General features: G+C 37.2%; 5 protein-coding genes across 12 annotated transcripts; 3 read left to right on the forward strand and 2 right to left on the reverse strand.

Moving 5' to 3' along the window:
- Window positions 1-2,092: 2,092 nt before the first annotated feature.
- On the forward strand, window positions 2,093-5,203 carry LOC117632666 (RNA-binding protein 42). 6 transcript variants are annotated; one of them, XR_004586505.1, is made up of 7 exons: window positions 2,123-2,444; window positions 2,713-2,890; window positions 3,249-3,346; window positions 3,448-3,495; window positions 3,712-3,824; window positions 4,529-4,625; window positions 4,789-4,808. XR_004586505.1 is itself a non-coding variant. In XM_034366212.1 (6 exons), exons 1-6 carry the CDS (start codon window positions 2,211-2,213, stop codon window positions 5,030-5,032), a joined length of 747 nt encoding a protein of 248 aa, XP_034222103.1. In that variant the 5' UTR covers window positions 2,093-2,210; the 3' UTR covers window positions 5,033-5,203. The 6 variants fall into 6 exon arrangements, 3 of the variants coding, with proteins under 3 accessions (XP_034222103.1, XP_034222104.1, XP_034222105.1); XR_004586504.1 differs by lacking the exon at window positions 3,448-3,495 and adding an exon at window positions 4,196-4,288 and having other exon boundaries at window positions 4,789-4,807; XM_034366212.1 differs by lacking the exons at window positions 3,448-3,495; window positions 3,712-3,824 and adding an exon at window positions 4,979-5,203 and having other exon boundaries at window positions 2,093-2,444; window positions 4,789-4,874.
- Window positions 5,204-6,387: 1,184 nt separating this feature from the next.
- LOC117629558 (pentatricopeptide repeat-containing protein At1g08610) lies at window positions 6,388-9,126 on the forward strand. 2 transcript variants are annotated; one of them, XM_034362079.1, is made up of 2 exons: window positions 6,388-6,554; window positions 6,995-9,126. In XM_034362079.1, the coding sequence occupies exon 2, from the start codon at window positions 7,209-7,211 to the stop codon at window positions 8,964-8,966; it is 1,758 nt and encodes a 585-aa protein (XP_034217970.1). In that variant the 5' UTR covers window positions 6,388-6,554; window positions 6,995-7,208; the 3' UTR covers window positions 8,967-9,126. The 2 variants fall into 2 exon arrangements, with proteins under 2 accessions (XP_034217970.1, XP_034217971.1); XM_034362080.1 differs by lacking the exon at window positions 6,388-6,554 and adding an exon at window positions 6,563-6,886.
- A 529-nt stretch (window positions 9,127-9,655) lies between these two features.
- On the reverse strand, window positions 9,656-12,252 carry LOC117630678 (pentatricopeptide repeat-containing protein At3g04760, chloroplastic). Its single transcript, XM_034363387.1, has one exon. It carries the CDS (start codon window positions 11,925-11,927, stop codon window positions 10,134-10,136), a length of 1,794 nt encoding a protein of 597 aa, XP_034219278.1. The 5' UTR covers window positions 11,928-12,252; the 3' UTR covers window positions 9,656-10,133.
- Window positions 12,253-12,477: 225 nt separating this feature from the next.
- Window positions 12,478-17,409, reverse strand: LOC117630679 (protein prenyltransferase alpha subunit repeat-containing protein 1). Of its 2 annotated transcripts, none has more exons than XM_034363389.1 (10): window positions 17,269-17,409; window positions 15,698-16,051; window positions 15,331-15,441; window positions 14,915-15,005; window positions 14,454-14,522; window positions 14,021-14,098; window positions 13,575-13,664; window positions 13,320-13,370; window positions 12,965-13,201; window positions 12,478-12,866 (listed from the first exon to the last, which is right to left on the reverse strand). In XM_034363389.1, the coding sequence occupies exons 1-10, from the start codon at window positions 17,352-17,354 to the stop codon at window positions 12,726-12,728; spliced, it is 1,308 nt and encodes a 435-aa protein (XP_034219280.1). In that variant the 5' UTR covers window positions 17,355-17,409; the 3' UTR covers window positions 12,478-12,725. The 2 variants fall into 2 exon arrangements, with proteins under 2 accessions (XP_034219280.1, XP_034219279.1); XM_034363388.1 differs by lacking the exon at window positions 17,269-17,409 and adding an exon at window positions 16,733-17,255.
- A 220-nt stretch (window positions 17,410-17,629) lies between these two features.
- On the forward strand, window positions 17,630-22,934 carry LOC117632447 (serine/threonine protein phosphatase 2A regulatory subunit B''beta-like). Its single transcript, XM_034365921.1, has 13 exons — window positions 17,630-18,098; window positions 18,629-18,871; window positions 19,029-19,134; window positions 19,208-19,307; window positions 19,454-19,559; window positions 19,706-19,796; window positions 19,930-20,071; window positions 20,271-20,418; window positions 20,623-20,732; window positions 20,894-21,050; window positions 21,463-21,588; window positions 21,709-21,860; window positions 22,384-22,934. Exons 1-12 carry the CDS (start codon window positions 17,949-17,951, stop codon window positions 21,847-21,849), a joined length of 1,620 nt encoding a protein of 539 aa, XP_034221812.1. The 5' UTR covers window positions 17,630-17,948; the 3' UTR covers window positions 21,850-21,860; window positions 22,384-22,934.
- The last annotated feature ends 423 nt before the right edge of the window (window positions 22,935-23,357 follow it).

Raw genomic sequence — 23,357 nt, forward strand, 5'->3', positions numbered from 1 at the left:
TCTTTTCCGCGATAAATTGATGAGATTTTGGAGGTCTTACTCTTCTTACCTGAGTTTGGTTGGTCGATTGCTTTGGAATTGCGTGTTGAAACATGCGAGGTTTTAATCAAAATAACAAATTCGATGGGCGGACTTGAAATAACAAGTTGTTTCGTGGAAGGAATGTAAATGTTATAGTGATTACGGGTCTAAGTAGAAAGAAATTGCATGTAATGGGTATATATTCCTTTTTATACATATATTCCTTTTTATATATGTCTCTTCTCATGTGACTTATTATGTGAATTAGCCTCTTCACACATGTTTTCGCACTTGCGAGAGGTTTTTTTATTATTTTTAATTTAGTTTAGAATTAAAAAAGATAATAGATAGTTGTGTTCCATAAAAATAGGATTCATTATTTGAATTTTCTTTTAATTTTAATTTTTCTAATATAAAAAAGTGTGAATTTACCATATTATCATCATTTAATTAATAATTTTAATTCTTAATATTTGAATTAATTAAGAGCATTTTATAGTATTTTGAATGTTTTATCATTCTTTGCCTTTTGCTTTATATATATATAGATAAAGAGAATGGAATATACAATATAGTATAGTATGGTTAGGGCTTTTTGTTTTTTGTTTTTTTACTCTAAGAGCGCTCTATCTCTTTTTTGACGGACTGGATTGAACATTTAATTCAATTCAATTGAACCAAACGATGCCTCTTGGTATTAGTAATAGCTTGATATGTGCCTAATATTAGTGTTTTTCCTATCAACAATTGTGAAGGGATTTCAAATTTGAATCTCTTCCAATATTTCACAATCAAGTCAAGCCTTCAAAGACTTTAATTAGGATTTTGTAATAAAAGTGATATTGGGAGAAGGAATAATCGAACCTAGGACCTCGGGTACATAAATAAATGTTTTAAACGACTTAAACTACAAATTCCTTGAAAATTTAAGTAAATCACTTATGGATAGTTAAATTTCACACCTTTGAATTAAATAGTATAAGTAGTTTATTAAACTTTGCAAGACATATGACTTTTATATATAGTTGAAGCCTCCCATACATACCAAATGCCTTCGCAGTTTGCTTGCAGTACCAATAAGCCAGCATGCCCCATGACCTACCTAGCCTAAGCCAAGTGCCCCTTAGAGTAAGACAAAAGACATTGCCCATTATGTTAGCCAAAAGGTAATAAATAAATAAATAAAACTTTTGATATTGTTTTGGGTAAGAGTCTAGAGAACAAATAAAATTGTTTCTTCCTGCTTACGACACACACAATACAAGCATTTGCTGTCCATCCATTGGTGATTGACTGTTGGTTGGCTGGCCACTCCAATGACTTCCTCGGCCTGTCCCGCCCGCTGTGTCTGCATCATCGCTTATACACACAGGGAGATTACTATTGGAAAATTTAACTTTATAATATTAGCTGATGCAGAAGAACAAACTTACTGCAGTAGGTATGAATGGGCGTACTGCATTATATATATATATATATGTATGTATATTCACAAAATCAAAATGAAAATGAAAAACACATCAAAATTAAGTGCATTTGTCACATGTGAACCAACTTGGGTGACCTTGCTGCAATTATAAATTAAGTAGGAATCAAATTGCTTTCAATTGTGATAGGAATAAAGGAATCAAATTATATCTATAAACTTTTGTTTCGTTTGGTACAAGGGAACAAATATTTGAATTCTAAAATTTCATCCACCCTCATTACTTTTACGGATTTTAATTTATTTATTTTTCCATTTTAGTATAAACGATTTACGGATTTTAATTAATTAATTTTTTCATTTTAATACAAACGATATTGAAAGAAGTTGAATACATAACCACAAGTGCAGAAGTAAGCTCTATTGTCATTGTATGTGCATAATTTTTTGCTGAAAATATAATCCTCTCTCTCTCTCTCTCTCTCTCTCTCTCTCATAATCCTCAATGTTGTTGTTTTGGTTGTTTGGGCCTTCTGTTTTGTTCTTAGATTTGGGCTTCGTACCGATTTATTGCATGGGCTCTCCTTTTGTTTGGAATTGGTCTTCGATCACTTTTGAATGGGCCCAATTAGCTAGGAAACGAAAGAAATAGCAAAATTCTAGAAGTCTCTGAAATCTCTTTCCCCCTTTTCAATACGATCCCGATTGTACCCGATTCCTGCCCATTCAAAACCCTAGCTTCAGCTTAGTTCCGATATTGGCCATGGCGACCCCACCGTCTTCTTCCACAGCTCCTGCATCGACTTCCTCTCAATTCACATACGCGAACGCTTCGTCGTCATCGTCCTACTTCCCCATGCCCTTTCACCTCCAGCAACCCCAGTATCCCACGCCTTACGCCGCTGCAGCGCCACCAGCCCCGCCCGTCTACCCAGCCCCGGCCCCGGCCCCGGCCCCGACCTCTGGTGTCTACTCTCTCCCTCAGCAGTATCAACAGGTCTGTCTCAAACCCTCATCACGCACATGTCTTTACATGCATGTACTCTTGGATGCATATATGCATATGTTTAGGTTTATTAACCAATGTCTGATCTCCTGAATAATTGAGAATAAATAGAATGGGATTTCTTTCATTGTTTTACTCTTTCGTCAAAAGTAGGATATTTCTGTAACTTGCATAGAGCTACTTATCAAATTTTGCTATTTTAGGGGAAATTGTTTGGATGTTTAGGTTTCATGTCTATAATTTGTTGTGAAATGAACAGGCTCAGCAGTTATTTCAAAGGGATGCACAGACGATTACACCTGAAGCTCTTGAGAGTGTGAAAGCTGCCCTGGCAAACAGTGAAATCGAGCACAAAGCTGAAGCTAAGAAGAAAGCCATCCCCCGTAAAGCTGCTGGGCAGTCTTGGGAGGACCCAACTCTTGCAGAATGGCCAGAAAGTATGCATGCTTTCACTATTAAACTTTCCCTTATCAAATTAGTTGTATATTCTTCCGCATATATTCGTGCATACACGAACATTAACATTCAATACCATGATTGCGTCCCATTTCAATTTTTTCTGTTTATTCCTATAATGCCAGTTTTGATGTTGCCCTTCTGGATACTTAGTCAACTGATAGAACAGATATGTGATACCTTGTTAAAAGCCTCACTCTTCATGGGGTTTGGTTTTCATGATAGTTTTTTTGGGTGTTTTAACATGTTGTTCATTCGCAACATTAGCGTGTTCACGATTCGTCTTCTGTTTGGTGCATCTTTATGCCTTACAATTCTGTTGGGTTTTGGCTTTGACAGATGATTATCGCCTATTTTGTGGTGATCTTGGTAATGAGGTGAATGATGATGTCCTTTCAAAAGCATTTTCACGATTTCCTTCCTTTAACATGGCCAGAGTAAGCATCTTCCTCAGATACCTTTTCTCTTTCTTCCTTTGAAGTTATTTTCTTGATTGAAATTGTTTGCTTGGTGTAAACATTTTACATTTCCTCTTCAGATTTATATTTCAAGAGAACAGAGCACTTAATGTTTTATTTATTCTAAGGTAGGTTTCATCTACTGTTTACATTTTAGTTAGATATGTGTGACCTTATGAATAGTTTTCATGATGCATTTTTGCATTTCTCTGAGTTCATGTACTAATAACATTTAACCGTAAGAGGTGTACTGACAACCGACATGAAATTATGTGATCAAGCGCTTGCTGTCTAACTGTGAGATCTCAAAGTTAGTTTAAATCAGGTTTGACCATTTAATATAGGTTGGACTGCTGGAATCAACATTTGGAGCTTGATTTGGTTGAATTTGACCTGACTCTCATGGGCTAGCTTGAGTTATTGCTTGTTGGGTCGATTTGAACGAGTTTGGAGTCAGGTTAGTGAACCGATTGAGCTTCCGAGCGGGTTCTTTTTCTCAATATTTTTATAAACCTTAGGGGGGTCTTTAGCCTTTCTTTTGGGCTCGGGAAAACAGTACTCTATAATTACTTTTGTTGGTCGGTGAAATTCTGTGTAAGAAATTTGAAATTTTGCTTATGTCCTTTAGCATAAAAATATTTAACAAATGTTAGACAATTGAGTTTAGAACCATTTAACACTGGATTTCCTTGCCAGTCAACCTTCAAAATCATACAAGAGTTGGCTCCATTCAATTTTGCATTATGGCCCTAAAAAACTATATCTGATGTCTTGGAACTAAAATTAAAATTTGAAACACATCTAAAGTCTTTCCGTTGCTGCATCAAGGCTTGTTTCCAGTTGAGAGAACCTGAGTGGTGGGGCAAGGGGGGTGTAGAGGAATATGGGAGTTGGGCCAATGGGTATCCAAGCTAGAGCATGGTACGAAATTGAAATTATACTTTGTTTTTTATCTTTAGTCTTGTGTATCTTATGCTTTGCTTCTTGTTGTCGTTGTGTGTGATATTTATGTTGACTGCCTGGATTGCAGTTATAATCTTTTGCTGATTGTGCATTTTCTATCTACTTTTGATTCATCTACTTTTTCTCATAGAATTTATGATTTTTTACTGTGATTGAAAACTAAGAACTTGTATATGTCTACTTTATCACCATGTCTAGGTTGTTAGAGATAAGAGGACTGGCAAAACCAAGGGCTTTGGATTTGTTAGCTTTGCCAACCCTTCTGACCTGGCCGGAGCACTCAAGGAAATGAATGGTAAGAATAATATGCCATACCATTTCTGTTTATGCTCTCGTTTGGGTATTTGAATTGCTGATTTTGTGTAGGGAAGTAGGTTGTAATCATATTGAGTGTTGTTGATATTGTTTGACTTTGATTGATATGATAACTGTCATAATGTAATTGGCACAAATTCCAGGTAAATATGTGGGAAATCGACCAATCAAACTTCGCAAAAGTAACTGGAGGGAGAGGATAGATTATGACGCACTAGACAGACAAAAGGTATCATTTCCACTTGTGTCGTGTAGTTTCAAATTTCCCGCTTGCCATACTGTAGTCTGTACTTACCTTTTGTGTATCTGTTCCATTCTATGGTTTTGTGGTAGAACTACAGTCAGAAGAAACCAAAGCTTTCGAAGAAGAGTATTTTGCACAAGTGAGCCAGAGATTTGTAGAAGACATGGTGAATATGTTCTTTATTTCTCAATTCCAACTCGACTCTTGGTGTGAATCAAGTTAATGTAGGGATATGTGAAGATGTTTAATGATGATAATTTTGAGGAACGAACGATAAAGGAATTTATAAAAAGTGACACCTTATTATCTTTTGATTTTGAGGTTGCATCGGGTCGTGGTCCCGTCTGGATGTGATGTGAGTCAACAATGGAATATCTGATTTATTAACTAACCTTGCAATGCAAAGTTTTCTTAACTAGAAAATGGCATACATAAAATGTATGACTTAACAAAAAGGTTCAACAGAATATCCTTTTTTCCCCCTTCCCTCATTTTTTACAGATGTAGAGTAGGAGTACATATGATTTGATATGTCACATTGTCCTCAAGAACCCTGGAACATCAATGAGGACGCTGTTAAGATTTTTTCTGAATACTTGATACTTCTTCCGATCAAGAGTAGATGAAAGCTGATTTTAGACATTGTAATGCATTTGTCAGCCTTGATTTCAAGGTTGCATTTGCCTGCCTCTCTTATCAGCTCGCTGCCTGATCTCTGCATCCACAAAACTCATTTCTTCAGACAAAAATTTACATACATTCATTTTAAGAAGAAGCAAAAATAGAAAAATCTAAGAAATGGGGAGTGATAGTATATTTAGTTGAATCGAACTACGTGCAGGCAAGACATCTAATTTGACTACTGCCATATATCATTCAGTTCAGTACAACATCAGAAATTTTGAGGAGTGTGCTACCCATATTGGGAAATGAGATTATGAATGAATCATGGTGATTAGTACCTAAGAAAAAAAGATTACATCACCAGAAGAGGGAGAGAGACAGACAGAGAATGAGTTCCGTTTAAGTAAATTTAGGTTTTAGTAATAAAAAAATTTTCACTTTTGAAAAAAGTCAGAACTTTTCAAAAAAGACAGAAAAACTTCTCAATTTTCAAACAAAAGACATGCAAATGTAAATGATTCCTTAGAAAATTCAAAAATAAATAAGGGCGATTTTGTCTATTTTAGCTTCTTTAAAAAAATTTCTCTCTCCTTTGGCCTTTTTTAAAGTCTCCCGTTTAATTACAAGAGGCTTGTTTCAGAGACTGAGTAAACGCAAGAAGAGGGAGAGACAGAGGGTGTAAACTAAATAATGTGATTTTTCACAGGGTTTTTCTCTATTTTTAAAGTTAAATGTGGCTGTTTTGAAATTGTTCAATTCGTTTGGCCCTGACATGGTAATTTATTTGTTTCTGTGGGAGGAATGTCTAATTTTATTAACTTCAGTGGAGATTAATGTAATTCATTGACCTCTGATTGCAATTTGACAACCCTAGTCCCTAGTTATTAACGTCTGCCTTTTCGATTTTATCAGCAACAGCAACTCAACAGAGCGCTCTTTTCATTAGCAAGAAAGGGAAAGAAAAAAAAAAAAAAAAACAGAGCTTTCTTTCTCCTCTCACTACTCACGGAAGGACAGACAGACCTAAATCCCAACCTCACAGTACGCTCCTTTATCTATCTATATATGTATGTATACTTTTATTTGGTCTTGTATGTGCTGCAGTGTGATGAAACGGTAAAAGCTGAAGTTCAAATGGTTCTGAATTCTGATTATGTGAAAATGGCCTAAATGGATTGTTGAAATGATTGAAAAGAAGATATTGGCTTTTTGAATTTTGGTGAATAATGGAAATTTGTTTGAGAATTATCTAATGAATTGACAACTGAGTTCACAGTAGCTGGCTGGCTGGGCACGTGGTCGGTTGAGACTTTGAACTTGTTTTATATAGGAATAGGAGCGAAAACAAAATCTTCTTTCGCTTTTTCTTTTTGGTGAGCTGAAATATGGTTTTCTGTAATTATGTTTGGTTAATTCCTTTGCCTCCTTTTCATGTTTGAAATTTGCTGGTACTGATATTATTGGTTTGAACCTTTTCACAGTTGTTGTTCTCAATCTGAAGCAGAAGAGTCAAGAAAGCCGGGTAATTGTTTTGCTTATTTCGGAGTCTATTAAAAGTTAATAAACTTTGGGCATTCCCCATTTTGTGAGAATCTCATTTCTTTGGATTTAGAGAAGAGCGGTAGTTGGATTACAAGATATACTTCCTATTGGTCTTTTTATCTTGTTTGACTTCATTTGTTCAAGCGGAAGGAGATGATGGGGTATACAGTCACCCAACATAATTTTACAGTTGATGTTCGTACTTTGCATGGGTGTACAAAGCAAGTTAGCCCTTGTTCTGGCATTGGACCTTTCTCAATATCAAAGTTTTTGAACAAGTATAATCATGAAGCTCAATATGGTTTACAGTGGAAAGGAGATGTTAATTCCAAAAGAAATGTGCGTGTTTTACAGCGTAAGGGTTTCCAAAGAAGTGTTTGTATTGATAGAGTCGATGAAGTTAACGTAGATGAATGGAGCATTGATAATGATGAGATGGGTATTGAGAAAAAATCTGGAGAGGAAATAAATAAAAAGAAGACTCGTACTTCTTTTATATTGAATGTAGAAGGGCGCTTTGTTGGAAATTCTGAGGAAACCAATAATGATATTCTTCGAAAATTTTGCAGCCGTGGGAGGTTAATCGATGCATCAAGGTTAATTGAGGTCATGGCACGTCAAAACCAAATTCCATACTTCCCTTCTTGCACAAACTTAATCCGGGGCCTTGTCAAAATAGATCGATTAGATAAAGCTGCGAAAATTCTGAAGATCATGATCATGTCTGGGGGGGTTCCAGATATTATAACTTATAACATGATGGTTGGAGGTCTCTGTAAGAGAGGACAGCTAAGGTCTGCAATTGATCTTGTGGAAGACATGAGCTTGACTGGTTGCCCTCCGGATGTGATTACTTACAATGCAATTATTCGCTGCATGTTTACTTTTGGGAATTTTGATCAGGCAATTGCCTTTTGGAAGGACCAACTGAGAAAGGGATGCCCTCCTTATATAGTCACCTATACCGTTCTCATTGAGCTAGTCTGCAAACACTGTGGAACCATGCGGGCTGTGGAAGTTTTGGATGATATGGTGGTAGAGGGATGTTATCCTGATATTATCACCTACAATTCTCTGATTAATTTTACTTGTAGGCACAATATGCTTGAAGATACTGCTTTGATTATACATAATCTTCTATCTCATGGGTTGAAGCCAAATGCTATCACTTACAACACTATTCTCCATTCTCTTTGTAGCCGTGGGTGCTGGGATGAAGTTGATGAAATCTTCACAATAATGAACGAAACTTCTGAATCCCCTACAGTTGTTACTTACAATATTTTGATCAATGGTTTATGTAAATTTGGGCTTTTAGATCGTGCCATCAACTTCTTTACTCAAATGATTTCTCAAAATTGTTCGCCTGACATTATAACTTATAACACACTCCTGGGAGCTCTTTGTAGGGAGGGAATGATTGATCAGAGCCTCGAATTACTTCATCTTTTATGTGGCACCGGTCGATCGCCTGGTTTGATCACTTACAATACTGTGATTGATGGATTGGCTAAACAGGGTTGTATGGAGAAAGCAATGGGATTGTATGGTCAAATGGTAGAAAATGGAATCGTTCCTGATGAAATTACCCATCGTTCTTTGGTTGGTGGGTTTTGCGGGGTGAATCTAGTTGAGGAAGCTGTTCTGATATTGAAGGAGATGCAGAAGAGAGGCCATCCGGTCCGTAATATTTCTTACAAATTTGTGATCCATGGATTATGTAGAAACAAGAGAGTTGATGTTGCAATACAAGTTCTAGAAATGATGATATCAAATCGATGTATGCCAGATGGGGCAATTTATTCAACTATAATTGAAGGTGTAGCTGCTGCTGGTATGACAAAAGAGGCTGATGAGTTGCATCAGAAGCTGATCGAATGGAACATTTTAAGTGAAGAGGTCATGTGTTAAAATAGATAGGGTTTATGCAAAATTTTGACTCAGTTTGTTACTTCTTATGGGCATCTAGACTGCCATTTCTTTGTTGAAGTTGTATAGAATCTGCAATTTCATAAGGTGGTTCTCTTATAATGTTTTACCAGAAATTAATTCTGTTTGATAATTTCTATCATGGTTTTCTGTCTCTGAATCTCATCTGTCGACACTTATGAATAGTCAATATCTTATGTCTTTTTCTTGTTGGAAGTTCTGGAGGGAAAGGTCTGCCTTTATCTACATCAACTAAAAACACGAGTTTTTCAAATTGAACTAATTTATATGGCTATGCTAAATGCTATGGTTAAAAGTTTATTTTACGTGGACTTGGTGGTGCTGTTCCTATTTTGGCAAGATAGGGGATATTTAAAATTTAGACACTCTTCTTACAGAAAGTGAATTATCTGTTTGTTGTTTGCCATTTGATTTTGATCCGTTGCTTCTCGTTGTTTCAGAGCTTATTATGATATCTATTTAATAGCTAGATTTTAGGCGCCGCTAAATGTCATGAGAGTGATGGAATTACAACTGGTTCTTTAGCCATTCAAGATTTGCTCCCGGAGATAAAAGAGGGGGAGGGAAACTGTATCTTCTCTCTTATATTTTAGGGTCCTCTTGTTTTCATTTTTTGGTGCACAAGACAAGCCCCAAAAACTTCCAGTGAATGTTAGGAAGGAAAAACAAACTAGATACTATAAAAGGAGAAAAACATGTCTCTAGAGCAAATGTTTGCATTAGTAAATAAAATAGAAAAGGTTTAAAAAACAAACTAAAGTTTGCTATGTTCTTCTGTGCTGTGTTGCAAAGCAAAAGATCAACCCTCCAGGTATTGCCAAATCTGCCCTGCAATGCAATTTGCTCATTGTTGAGGGGGCACAACCTCGAACTTCGTCTGGAACCTAAAATGGTCTTTTAATCCAGCTGCATATGTTTGTTTCATTTGTAGTCCATCGCTGAATTACCTGCTACAACTCATTCCTTTTCCTTTATAAGGATGCCGCACTTGTAATCTGAACCCTTTGCACATTCAGGATCTACTCTCAGTTAACATGGAATGATTTCAGGGCACCATGCAAAACTAGCAAGAACACATTCAGAAAAGTCCATGAGAGACTGAAAATGCACTGAAATATATACCAAAAGCTAGTTCTTAATCTCAGACAGGGTAAGCTCTTTGAAAACATCAAGCATGGGAAAGGTTCTATTCAAACGTTTGAACGAATCTTCAGAAATAGCCCTTAAACTAAAAACAGAGTTGGCAAGCTCCATAGCTTCAGCTCGCCATCCTGCAAAACCAATTCCTTCAATCAATAAAATGTAGGTGGTTTCGTTCGGGCGACATCCCTTTTCAACCATTTCCGTGAGCACTTGAATGGCATCTACAACTCGACGTGTTTTGCACAATCCAAGAAGAAGAATGTTATAACTGATAACTGTCGGCTGAAAGCCGCCAGTTTCCATGTCTACCAACAACCCAATAGCCTCATCTACCATCCCATCTCTGCACAAACATGATATGAGTGAATTGTAAGTAATCTCGTCAGGTTTAATTCCCTTGCCTACCATCTCTGATACCATTCCCAGAGCTCTTACTCTGTCTCCACAATTCCACAGTGCACTGAACATGGTGTTGTAGGAACTCACATTTGGAGGGCATCCCACTTCACCTAGGTTCTCAAAGATTTGCAAAGCCTGATCAGCTTTTCCACTCTTACACAAAGCAGCCAAGATTGTATTGTAGTTAACAATGTCTGGCAAGCAACCATCAGATATCATGTAATCCAGGAACTCTATTGCTAAATCTAATCTCCCCTCCTTGCAGAAAGCAGAAACCAAAGGATCATAACTATAAGCATCTGGAGTTAACCCTTTTTTCTTCATAATCTTCAACACGTTTACCGCATCCTCAACTTTGCCATCGCGGCACAGCGTGCTAATCAAAATGCTGTAAGTCACAACATTAGGCTCACAACCTCTTGAACACATATTAGTCACTAGCTTCTCCCCTTCTTCCCATTTACCACGATTCAAAAGTGCTCGTAACAAAATGTTATACAAGATTACATTCGGTGGGCAGCCCTTGGAATCTAAGCTCCTAACAAACTGAAAAGCTCTATCCAGCATCCCTTCTCTGCACATTCCCCTAATAACTGCATTGTAAGTATACATGTCAGGTTTAAGCCCTCTTGATAGCATCTCATCTAAAAGCTTCATGGCTTCATCAATTCCACCATCAACAATGGTTGCTTCTATCAAGATTGTGTAGGTAATCACAGTTGGCCTGCAATTGTCCTTCACCAACTGATCCATGACCTTCAAAGCTAACCCAAGCTTGCCCCTACTACAAAGACTCCCTATCATTATATTGTAGGTCACAACATCAGGTGAAAATCCCTGACTTCTCATTCTATCAAGCACTTTGTTTGCTGATTCAATCCGATTTGCCTTGCAGAACCCGCTAATCAATGCATTGTATGAAAACAAATCAGGTTCACCATATTTTTCCAAGATTTGCATAACCCGGATGGCCTTTTCGATATTTCTCGAATTGAAGAACCCTTTAATGAGCTTTGTGCAAAGAATGACATCAGGTTTGTAGCCCTTGTTCACCATAAGCTCAAGAAAGTAAAGTGACTCGTTGAACTGGCCTGCTTTGCAAGACCTGCTAAGGACCTTGATCAAATGGGTCTCTTTGATATCATAGTTTGGCAAATGGGTTGGTTTTGTTTCAGCAGAAACCATTACCTTTGTTAGGTTTCTGGAGCTGTTTCTACCATTTGATGAAATACACACTCTGCAGCTCACAGCAGCGTTGGTGTGAGGTGAATGGGAAGTGAGTTTCAGCTGGGCGGTGGTTGCGTGGAGGTTCTGAGGCAAGAACTTGGTGGAAACTATTGTCATTGATGGTGTTTCTGCGCTCAAGTCATGGACAATCATTTTGCATAAAACTTGGAAAGATGGAGAGAGTGGCTGTAAATGTGCAGGGAGCAAGCAAGGTGACCAAACCAAATTGGAAGTTGGCAGTTGAGAAGGTGATGTTGCTGGATGGAGTTCTTACCTCATATATATCACAAACAAGGGTTCCAATCGATTGGATTTCAGGACAAGTGTTATGGATAAGATAAGGAATCACCTCTTACGTTGCAACTTGCAAGGTTTGGGTATTGGGCCTGGACACAACTACTTGAACTCCCGAAACTTGGGTCCAGTTCTAGTGGCAAAGTTGTTCGCCCATGGCCCAAGCAAAAGGTGAACTAAAAATGCTAAGACAGTGGGCCACACCCAAGTGGGTAATTTGCTAATTTTCACCGTTGATTGAGTGATTTCAACATTGCGAGCTCCTCATACATCAATTGCTTGGAGTCGCCCACGAGCACACGTGCGACTCCCATAAGCACTGGCTTCAACAGAAGAGTACTTCATTTGCAATTTCGCTCTTATAATTCCGCAATATAGGAATGTTTTTGTTAGTCTGCGTGCTACAAAATGTCCGTTAACATGCCATGATTTTATTGTAAGTCTCTGATATATCCTTTCCTTATACAACGCAAAATTAGTAAAGTAAATTTTGGATACATCCGTTAACACAGTTCTTTGCAAGGCTGCTCTGATACTCAGCAATCAAGATAATACAACATCCTTTTAACAATATGGGCGTATGTATTAAAAGGTGATGTAACATATCGGGAGATCGGTCAAGATTAAGAATTGATCCAGGGTCTAACTCTCCCTCATTTAATGGTCAGATGCTTCAACGTAGCCCATTAAACAATGCCAAGTTGAGGACCTTTCTGGGCACACCTTATTCAGCAGAGCTTTCAGATTTTCTGTTTTGAGCTTCTCTTGTAATTCAATCCAACAAGAATCAGGGATTTGCTGATGCAGGTAAGAGTAACATAAGCATCCAGGCAACTTGATCAAAGAGGACTGTGTAAAGTCATGACAAATTGCATATGGAGGAAAATTTCCATTACCTTAATCAACCATAACATGTAAGTAGCAGAATGCATAGCCTGTGCTTGGTAATCGTCAAAGCTATTATCTGGAATGATTGAGCAGGAGTGGAGGAGATGTAACTCATTATCCATAAATACGCTGAAGTCATTATTCATGCTGGTTTTCTGCTTCCCATGGCCGGACAGACCAGTGTGATCAGTTAAGAAATGCTTTATCCAAAATAAGGAAAGGAAGCGGCGATGAAGCCATAGAGCCTGTTTACAGTGAATACCACAGAAATGAAAACTCAGGGGGGTCTAAGATAATTGGTGAAATGAAGTCTACCATGCTCCTGGAAAATATTGTTACAATTAAGAGATGTGTATCACCGACCTCTCTTCCTATGTAGCGCTTTATCAGCATTTCATCCCAATCAAGTTCATCCTATCATGCCCACATTGTTAAGCAGTGAATGCAAATGTAATTTCAAATAAAAGGAAAAGACAAAAATTGATATTATTGATACAAGAATAAATGAGAAACGTTCACGTAAGTAACAGAGCACTGACCAGGTATCTAAAAAAAAGCTTGCCTACAGAAAGTGATGGTGTCATAAATTGTCGAAAAGAGATGAAAGAAGATTTGTACCTTCCACAGTAGATATATTTCAACACTGTAACCAGAAGATGATATTTCTTGTTCATAGCATCGGTCCTCTAAAATCTTAAGCATTAGCTGCTGCAAAACGATAGAAACAAGGATCGTGAGGAGAATTAAAGTCCAGCTCGTTTGAACTTGCTAGTTCGAGAATGAAGAGCATTGTGTTCTTTTTTAAACCTATGCCTTGCTAATTCCATGAACACAAATGTAAGAAGAATTACAATGATTAGCTATCAATCAAAATTAGTGTTATACAAAAGAACAATAACTCCATATCAAACTGAGGCAACATCATTTTGTGAGGATTTATACATTATTTAAGGAAAAGATGATTTAAGATCACAGTTAAAAAATTTGTTGCCAAGATCATACCATGGTATTATGATCAATGAATCTTTAATGAGGAGGCAAAACAAAAGAAAACAAAGACTCACACTACGATAATGGAAGCAACTATGATCCGCAACATGCAAGTTGGCCCAGTTTCTGGATCTCTTTAATTCATGTAGCAACTGCAAGCACACATTTTCTATATAAGAAACGGCAAGCAAGCACACATTTAGGGTGCATATAGTTCACATTACCCCCAAGAGGCAAAATGGATTTCCTGTAATATAAGTATGTATGTTGGAATAACAAACTGAATGAAACCAAAAAACTTATGTGTCACAGTTTCAGCAGAGGAAATCAGATTCACGTTTTTTGAGAATCAAAGGCTAACATAGACTTCTCTTCTTGGACTTTTCAAATTTATTGGAGTGCAATTTGGCTCATAATTGTTCACGTCACTACAATATGAAGAGTCCTAGAAGGTAACCTGAATTATTCCCCCACAAAAGAGAAAAAAAAAATTTGATGAGATCTAACCTGTTCTCTTGTCATGTAGGAAACCAACCAGCAACGATGATTCCATGCACGGTAATTCATTTTTGACCTCTGTAAAGAAATATTCTAATTATAAAATAGTAAACAATGACAGGGAAAATTATCATTTACCCAATAAAAGAAGTAAACACCTAAGGAAATTGTGGAATGCCATAAGGAATAACCATTGCTATCCATGAACACTGTGCTTTATGTTGGACAAAGAGAGTGAATTACAGATATTATCAGCTAGTTTGCTACAGAAAAATTGGCAGCTTAATTGGAAACCTTATTTCACTGACAAGTTGACTGTCACATGGACAGATTATAAGAATTGTGTTGTTTTCTCTAGGAAAGCAATAAAGAGAATGACCACAAGTAACACATGTGATAATAAATCTTGATAAAGTTTAAGTAAACCTTTGTAAATTAAAAGTATGCAGTTCCCTGAACTGAATTTAAACCTCAGCTATTTTCTCCACCAGCTCAGACTCTTTGGTCACAATCTCTGGCAGAGTTGAACACTTTTCAGAAATTGATTTGATAACCCACTTCCTGCAATGATCGATATGTTCATAAAATTCGAGTCTAACGCCATTATATGGGAAAAATAAATAAATAAATAACTATAACAAGAGACTTGATTAAACCATACCTAGCTGAATACTTATAAATAAGAAACTTCACGCCAGTTATTAAACATGCGTGTGCATATATAAATCAGTGCAGTCAACTATGGCGGTACCCATAGTTAAAATGATTTTAAATCCCTATATGTCTTCTTGAAGTCAACTATGGCGGTACCCATAAGGCAATAACCAACTACACTTGTCAATGTTTTTCTTGCAGATAATGTAAAAAACCTTTGTTAAAATGTTACCTATGGCTCCAAGCATACTCAGACTTAGGTGAATATGAAAGAACAAGTGCTGACAAGAGAAGTTCATCCAGTAATGATGAGAGCTCATGCTTCTCCAACACCACGATCTTCCTGTGTCAAATATACAAAATCAAGTAGGTGCCATGACACTGTTTCAAAAACATAAATACACACACACATAATGAATTGGGCATAAGATAACAAATAAACATATCATGATCCTTGATTCTGTACGGGTAGGGCATGTAGTTGCCTTAAGTTTAATTCACAAGCATATTTGATTTTATTTTAAAAAAAAAGTATGTTTGAACAAGTATAGCAAAGAGAAAACAAGTATAACTGAACCAAAAATGAAAAGAAGGAAGACCTGGAATGCCATGCAGTGCCGAAATCACAACTTAGCAACAAAAGAGCCCTGCTATGCTTCATGACGGCACTTTCAATACTGTCATCCAAAGACGGTGAGGTACATAGAGAATTCTCAGCCCCAGATACATCAGAGGTGCTGTTCAGTTCCTTAAACTGTCTATTGGCTGTCATAAACGCATCCTTAGATGCCTTATATAATGGAAGAAGAACTTGGGTTGAAATCCCCAACTTATGATCCTCATTCCAAAAAACTGAATTTTCATCAGCTGAGCTGTCAGATGAGGGTAAGGAATGACCTGCCTCTTCGTTCAGCTTGAAAAACTGGGATGGGTGAACAAATCCCACCTCATCGCTGGGTTCAATCAAGTGGCAATACAATATATAAGACAGTGGCATAACTACACATCCCAAAAACATATATGAGAACCCTTTAAAAAAGAGAAGCTATACACAAAATCATAATGCACCCACAATACAAATACACCAAAAGCATAAACTTTAAAAGATTTAAGCAAAAGAATGAGTATACTTGGCGGGTCCAGGAATTTTACTTTCAGGGGTCGACATGTAAAAGCTCACAAATATTTTTTAGACAAAAGAGACCTGTAAAAATGAAACGATAACATTATAATTCATATATAATATGCAATATTTGCCTTTTCCTTTATGAATCAATACCACTTGATCACTTGTGAGTTGTTTCTATGCTACTCCTTCTTTGGCCGCGTATTAAACAAAAGAAATCAAGATTTCTTTTGCACTCTCACAAAGATCACTCAGCTAATCTGAAAAATTATCACTCAGCTAATCTGAAAAATTAGAACTTCTTGTATGGACATTTAAATTATCTAATCTCAGCTCTATTTTAACATACTCACACCTTGTGCATTCTGTCTCCCCTTTCTAAAACCATTAGTTCCAACATTATTTCATTTGGGGTCTAAAGATGTAAATATGCATGAGAGATGGCTCTATGCTGCAAAACCATATATCCCAGTTCTAAAAGGATCAAAAGCAAGAGACCAAATGCAACCTTTGGTTTCTGTTTCCTCTCCTGGGTCTTTCATGTAAGCTTGTGAGACCATATAAATTAAAATCATCACTTTGCTGATTGCTAAATATGAGTGCCCCTTTAATGTTTCCATTAACTCCTTTTTTGTTTCCACTTGACAGTTGCAGAGATCTCAAGCAAAATTGGCATAAACTAGGGGCACCTAGGCAACAATTTTCCATCTCCAAACCGGTCCATTGAGCTCATCAAATCCATGAATGATGGCGTGTGAAGCTCTATGATACCAACCAGCTAGGCAACTCGCTGCTGCTGCTGAAACATGGCGAAGCTCGCACCAGGATCTCCACAGCCTTTTTCACGGTTTCCCTTCCAAGGGGTCGATTGACCCCAGTGACCCATGGTGGCTCCGCCACACAACCAAGCAACCAATAAAAACTAGCTATTAAAAAGAATTATGCTGGGCATTTTAGCAAACGTGAAGTTTGCATCACTGAAAACAGAGAATCAAAACCTGCTATCATTTGATTCTTTGCTACATAAAAGTATGAACGACTTACATGTGAGGATCGGATTCCAAGATATGTTCGAATTGATTCAGAAGATCGACCATTTTTGCTTCGGAACGCAGCTCGTCTTCGTTCATGGTTTTGTGTTTGGTTGCCGAGAAATACAAAGAAAAAGCCGAGGGAAAATGAGAGTGTTTATTGCATATGGAGGATGATAATTAATATGGTGAGTGATCAGTATGGAATCTGATATAGTGGGACAAAAAGGTAAATTCATTAAAGAAACCAGGTGGAAGGTTTCCATTTGTTTGTCAAAATAAGCTGCAAAGGAAAACTTATGAGACTGGTCGTAGGTGATTTCACGTTAAGCCTAAACCATTGGGACACGTATACATCTTTCTTCTCCGAGCCTTTTCGCATTTTCTTTTTTGTTAGAATTTGAGCTGCTATTGCTATTTTACAAATCTCTCTCTCTCTCTCTCTCTCTCTCTCTCTTTGAGCTAAAAGTGCATCAATCGACGAAGAAAATCTCTCTCATTTACCCTCGCTTTCTCCCGTTCTCGCTCTCTCGCTAATCACTTCAATTCCTCAAGGATCTGGTGTTTCTTCCACTTCAAATCTTACCCTTTTCCAATCACATAAAAAGGCATTGAAGCAAATTTTTATTATTTATAAAGCTCTTGGGCTTTGAATTCTGAATCTAGGGTTCTGTGATCTGTATATGTGTATCGATGAGTATGGAAATCGCGGTGGATGCGGCGTCGTTTGACTCCGAGTTGTTGCAACTTACGGAGGTGTCCCCTTTGGCCCTCAAATCGAATCCAAGCTACGTCGAGTCGCTCTTCGAGCAGTGGCTTTCGCTTCCCGAAACTAATCGTCTGGTACTTAAAAACCCCTTTAGTCTTCAAAATTTGAAATTGTTTGTTTTTTTGCATTGTATTGGTTTTGCATCTTATTGGGTTTCAAAGAATTTCTGGCTGCATTTTTTGTTTATTGAATTTGATGAGCTTGGTTTTTTCTATTGAAATAATAATTTATGTGTTTGTATGTGTATGTTTTGAACACATAAAATTTGCATGGATTTGTATATGTATTTGTGCTAATGTGTGAAAATAATGTGAGCTAGAAATAATGGTGCGGAATTTATTCTTGTATATAGTCATTTTCCTGCCCATGATATTGAATTTGTTCAGAAACGATGTCATTGTGATTGAAGAAGCATAATAGGGCACATTTCAGTCATGTAAAAAGGGATTAAATTTGTAAAGCGCGGTGTTTGTAATTACGAATGCCTTAAAGCACTTCTTTAAGCATTTTTAATTAGGAGACGTATGCTGTATATCCTATACATTGTTTCTTGCTTTTGTGGTGCATGATAATTATTTCATGTTTCCTGCTTTTATGACTGCAGGTGACACAATTGCTCGCTGAAGCAAAGGCAGGTGGATCCTTAACTGTCCATGGCAACTCTTCTAGTCCGCATGCGACTGCAGGCAATGCTTTGCCTTCCATGTTTCCAGCGGGCAGTGCACCACCACTGTCACCAAGAAGTTCAACTGGCTCCCCTCGCATTATGAAACAGAGGACGGGCCCTTCTAATTTAGGTTCTCCCCTGAAAGTAGTTAGTGAGCCAGTTAAAGAATTGATACCTCAGGTTTGACAAATCCTGATGTTTTCCAGCAATCTGGTGCTACTATTTTGCTATATAATTTCTTATGCACTTTCTTCATTTGAACTTAACTAGGTGTAACGATTTTTTTTAGGAGAAGGTTAGTAATTTTTTTTAACTTGGATTTTTGTACCACTTGCAGTTTTACTTTCTAAATGGTCGCCCACCTCCAAATGAACTAAAGGAGCAATGTTTATTTAGAATCAATCAGTTTTTCTCTGGAAACGTGGACGGACTGCAGATGCAAGGTGAGATATACGTAAGATATGAGTTTATGTGGTATTACTGGAATGAGCTGTAATTTTCTCTCTGGTATATCAGAATTTAAATCAGTTGCTAAGGAAGTTTGCAAGCTGCCTTCATTCTTCTCCACGTCTCTTTTCCGAAAGATTGATGTTAATAGCACTGGATTTGTAACAAGGTATTATTCACTTTCTGTTATTGCTTGTGAAAGAATGTAGTTTCCTAAGTGTGCTCCCTACCCCAACCCCCACCCCAGTCCATGTCTGCCCTACTGCGTTTTATTTTATGTCCATGCTCTTACTTTTTCAATTAATTTGTTTGTAGGGATACATTTACTGATTATTGGGTCAATGGCAACATGTTGACGATGGATATGGCTACTCAAATATATTCAATCTTAAAGCAACCAGATCTGAAGTACCTTACTCAGGTTTTTGTTTTGTTTTATATTCTTCATCTCCTTTTATGTATTATTACAGATCTATGTACAACCTTATATCTCTACAAATATGAATCATGATAAATGCAATTTGTGCATTACCTACTATCCTAAATCCTACTCCTGTTTGATATCAGGATGACTTTAAACCTGTCCTTCGAGAACTTTTGGCAACTCATCCAGGGTTGGAGTTCTTACAGAGCACACCTGAGTTTCAAGAAAGATACGGTTTGTTCTCCACCTATAATCAGCTTTTTCCTTATACTGTTTTGGTATTCCATTTTTTTTCTCTGGTTATGATTGATGCAATAACTTTAGCATGATGCAAACCTTAACACGAGATAATATTGCAATGGGCCAGCTGAAACTGTAATATACAGAATATTTTACTACATAAATAGATCTGGGAATGGTCATCTCACCCTCAGGGAGCTGAAACGTGGAAACTTGATTGATGCAATGCAACATGCGGATGAAGAAGAGGACATCAATAAGGTTTTGAGGTAAAGATTCCGGATAGGGACTTATTTGTGTTTGAAAGTGTGAGCAGTAAAATGAGGAATCACCATGTCTCGTTTCTTTCACACAATATGGAATAGTGTGCTAGAGTGTGTTCCTCGCTGCATCTTTATGTACAATATCTGATATCAAAACTTTTTGGTCTTCTTCTAACCCCTTTATTTCTTATATTATCTGTTACAGGTACTTCTCTTATGAGCATTTTTATGTTATATACTGCAAGTTTTGGGAGCTGGATACGGACCATGATTTCCTTATCGACAAAGAGAACCTGATAAGATATGGTAACCATGCACTTACCTACCGGATTGTTGACAGAATATTTTCTCAGGTTTGTGTCATGAAGCTTTTGTGTCAGACCGACTACAAGAAAAACCTTTCTTTCAATAAAAGCTTAAATCTTGGTCCTCTCTCTCTCTCTCTCTCTCTCTCTCTCTCTCTCTCTCTCTCTCTCTCTCTCTCTCTCTCTCTGTGTAATAGGAAGACAAAAACATGCAGTCTTGATTATGTATTAAATGAGTTTTTTTGGTTCCAGGTTGCAAGAAAGTTTACTAGCAAGGTTGAGGGAAAGATGGGATATCAAGATTTTGTGTACTTCATTCTGTCAGAGGAGGATAAATCGTCCGAGCCTAGCCTTGAGTTCTGGTATATCTTTACCTCTTACCTTTAGCTGTTAATTAATTGTAATTGAATGTGTGCTCTCAGTTTACTAAAGTGATGGATGGAGGATCTGCTTGATTTAACTTTATTCAGTTAATTATTCTATCAGCTGCCTAGTAGCTGTGACACTACATTGTTCTTGTTAGGTTCAAGTGCATAGATTTGGATGGAAATGGAGTTCTGACACGGAATGAACTGCAATTCTTTTATGAGGAGCAATTGCATAGAATGGAATGCATGGCCCAAGAGCCTGTTCTCTTTGAGGATATATTATGCCAGATAATTGACATGATTGGACCAGAGGTTTGCCTTTTCCTATTTGTACCTTTTTCTGACTGTTCCTTTTTATTGTTATATTCTTCTTCTTCTTCTTCTTATTTTTTTTGGAGAATAAACTGAAGTTTATTAACAAAACCTGGATGTACTAGGCTGAGGACACGTAGTCCTTATCGAAATACATTATAAAAGAGATAAAGATCACTTGTACATGAGCAATCAAAACCAAGACTAACCAATTTATACACATTATTCTGCCTTCCAATTCTTACTATATTTGAGTAACCCCCCTCCTTTCCTCTCCTCCTTTTAGGTTTATTGCTTCAAGAAAGTTGTATGAAAGAATGGAATTCTAGGAATCTTTTACGCATGTTTCTCCAAACGCACCATTAGTTAGATATGGTTTTACTGTGGTTGACATGAAGTTTTGTTCTTGCAGAATGAGAGCTATATCACACTCCGTGACCTGAAAGGCTGTAAGCTTTCAGGAAGTGTCTTCAACATCCTTTTCAACCTTAACAAGTTCATGGCCTTTGAAACTCGTGATCCGTTTCTCATTCGTCAGGTACAGAAAACAAATAATCCTTTCATGATTTGAAATTGGAAGAGTCCAGATAAAAATGTTAGATTAGCGGACTGCCTTACTATTGTTGGTGACTGCCTTGCTGATATTGGATGTGTACAGGAACGCGAGAATCCAACCTTGACAGAGTGGGACCGGTTTGCGCATAGAGAATATATCAGACTTTCTATGGAAGAAGATGTTGAAGATGCCTCCAATGGAAGTGCCGAAGTTTGGGACGAATCACTTGAGGCTCCCTTTTGAGTTCAACTCGGGTAAGATAGTAAATTTGGTGTAGCTTTATTTATTTTTACCTTTTCCTTTGATGGTGCAAGCTAGATGTGGAATATGGCATAATATCCTCCCTGGGTAAAGATTCTTAGAGTTCTAAAATGAGTATGAGTTCCCTAAAATAATTATGGTGAATTTGTGTGATGGGCTGATGGGAAGCATCTTGTTAGCCTCAGTTTCTTAGACTGAAAATTATATAGTTGAAGCAGATGACAATAACCATGGGTGCAGATCCTAAACAACTTATAAGCAATCATCACGAAGATTTGTTGTTTGACTTCACATGCAGTCATGGATACTTTCATTTGTGTTGCATTTGATTTTTGAGATACTAGCTGAGACACCAATCCTAAGTCCGTAGACTCTCTCAGATCAAACATCATAACTTTGTTTGTATGGATCACAAGTTCCAAGGCATCAAATGATGAATTTATTGTTCTGCATAATTTCTTTTCTTGTCTCCATTACCTATGGAAATTTCACCTTTGCATTTGTATTTCTTTGCAGGAATAGACTAGGAAATTTAAGATTCTTCTTAAACTGGCAATCAGACAGAACTGACGACTCATAGAATCAGTATATTGAACAAACTGTGGCAGTTGTGACACCTACACTTTATTGACGGAAAATTCTGAACTTGGCGGTGTCAGGGTACCTTGTGCCAGTAGTAAAACAAAAACAAAAACGGTCTGCGTGTTCGTGAATTAAACAAATGATGGGTCAGAGTGCAAGCCCCATTGCCCCATATCGTAGCATGCGGAATAGCTGCCTGCTCAAAGATGATTAACCACGTCCAGTTGAAAGATAATAACATCCGTAACATTCAGCCACCCCCACTTTCCTCTCTCTCTCTCTCTCTCTATTTGGTTCAATTGTTACCTCAAGTTGTAAGATATCACTTATTTAAGTTTCTTATTTATTTTTGTTATAGTGGTTGGTTGTTCAAAAATACATTCATTTGTAAAATTTATTAGGTGGTGTCAGACTTTCTTTGTTAAGAAATTTTGAGTTGGATTTTGGTTATTATCAATTGATATTCTTGGTTTCATTTTTCGATATTTTCTATGTTAGTAAGCATTGACTTGATGTTCTGAGTGGATGCCACTTTAGCGCTCCTCCATTCTATCTACACCATTTCTCGGTACCCAAACAAAAAGCTAGGGAACCCGCGACTAAAGGCAGATGGAAAATTCAATTGGAATACTTTGTTGAATTTGAATACCGGCAGATGAAAAATTCAACGGAAACTGCAGAAGCTCAAGACTTTAATAACTGCACTTTCGAGTCAATTTCATTGCACAAAGCATCGCTGTTTTAATAATCAGGAAGTCAAAAGCTACTTTTCTGAAGTAAGCAAACAAGACAAAGACAATTGGTAAACTATCATCTTCTACGAGTAACCTTCATGTCTAGGAAATTGAGTTCCAGCCATTTAGCAAATTAATTATCATATGCATCGTAAAATTAAGGTTTCTATTTCC

This window comes from Prunus dulcis, chromosome 6 (genome assembly GCF_902201215.1).
Source record: "Prunus dulcis chromosome 6, ALMONDv2, whole genome shotgun sequence".
In the NCBI taxonomy this organism is placed as follows: domain Eukaryota; kingdom Viridiplantae; phylum Streptophyta; class Magnoliopsida; order Rosales; family Rosaceae; genus Prunus; species Prunus dulcis.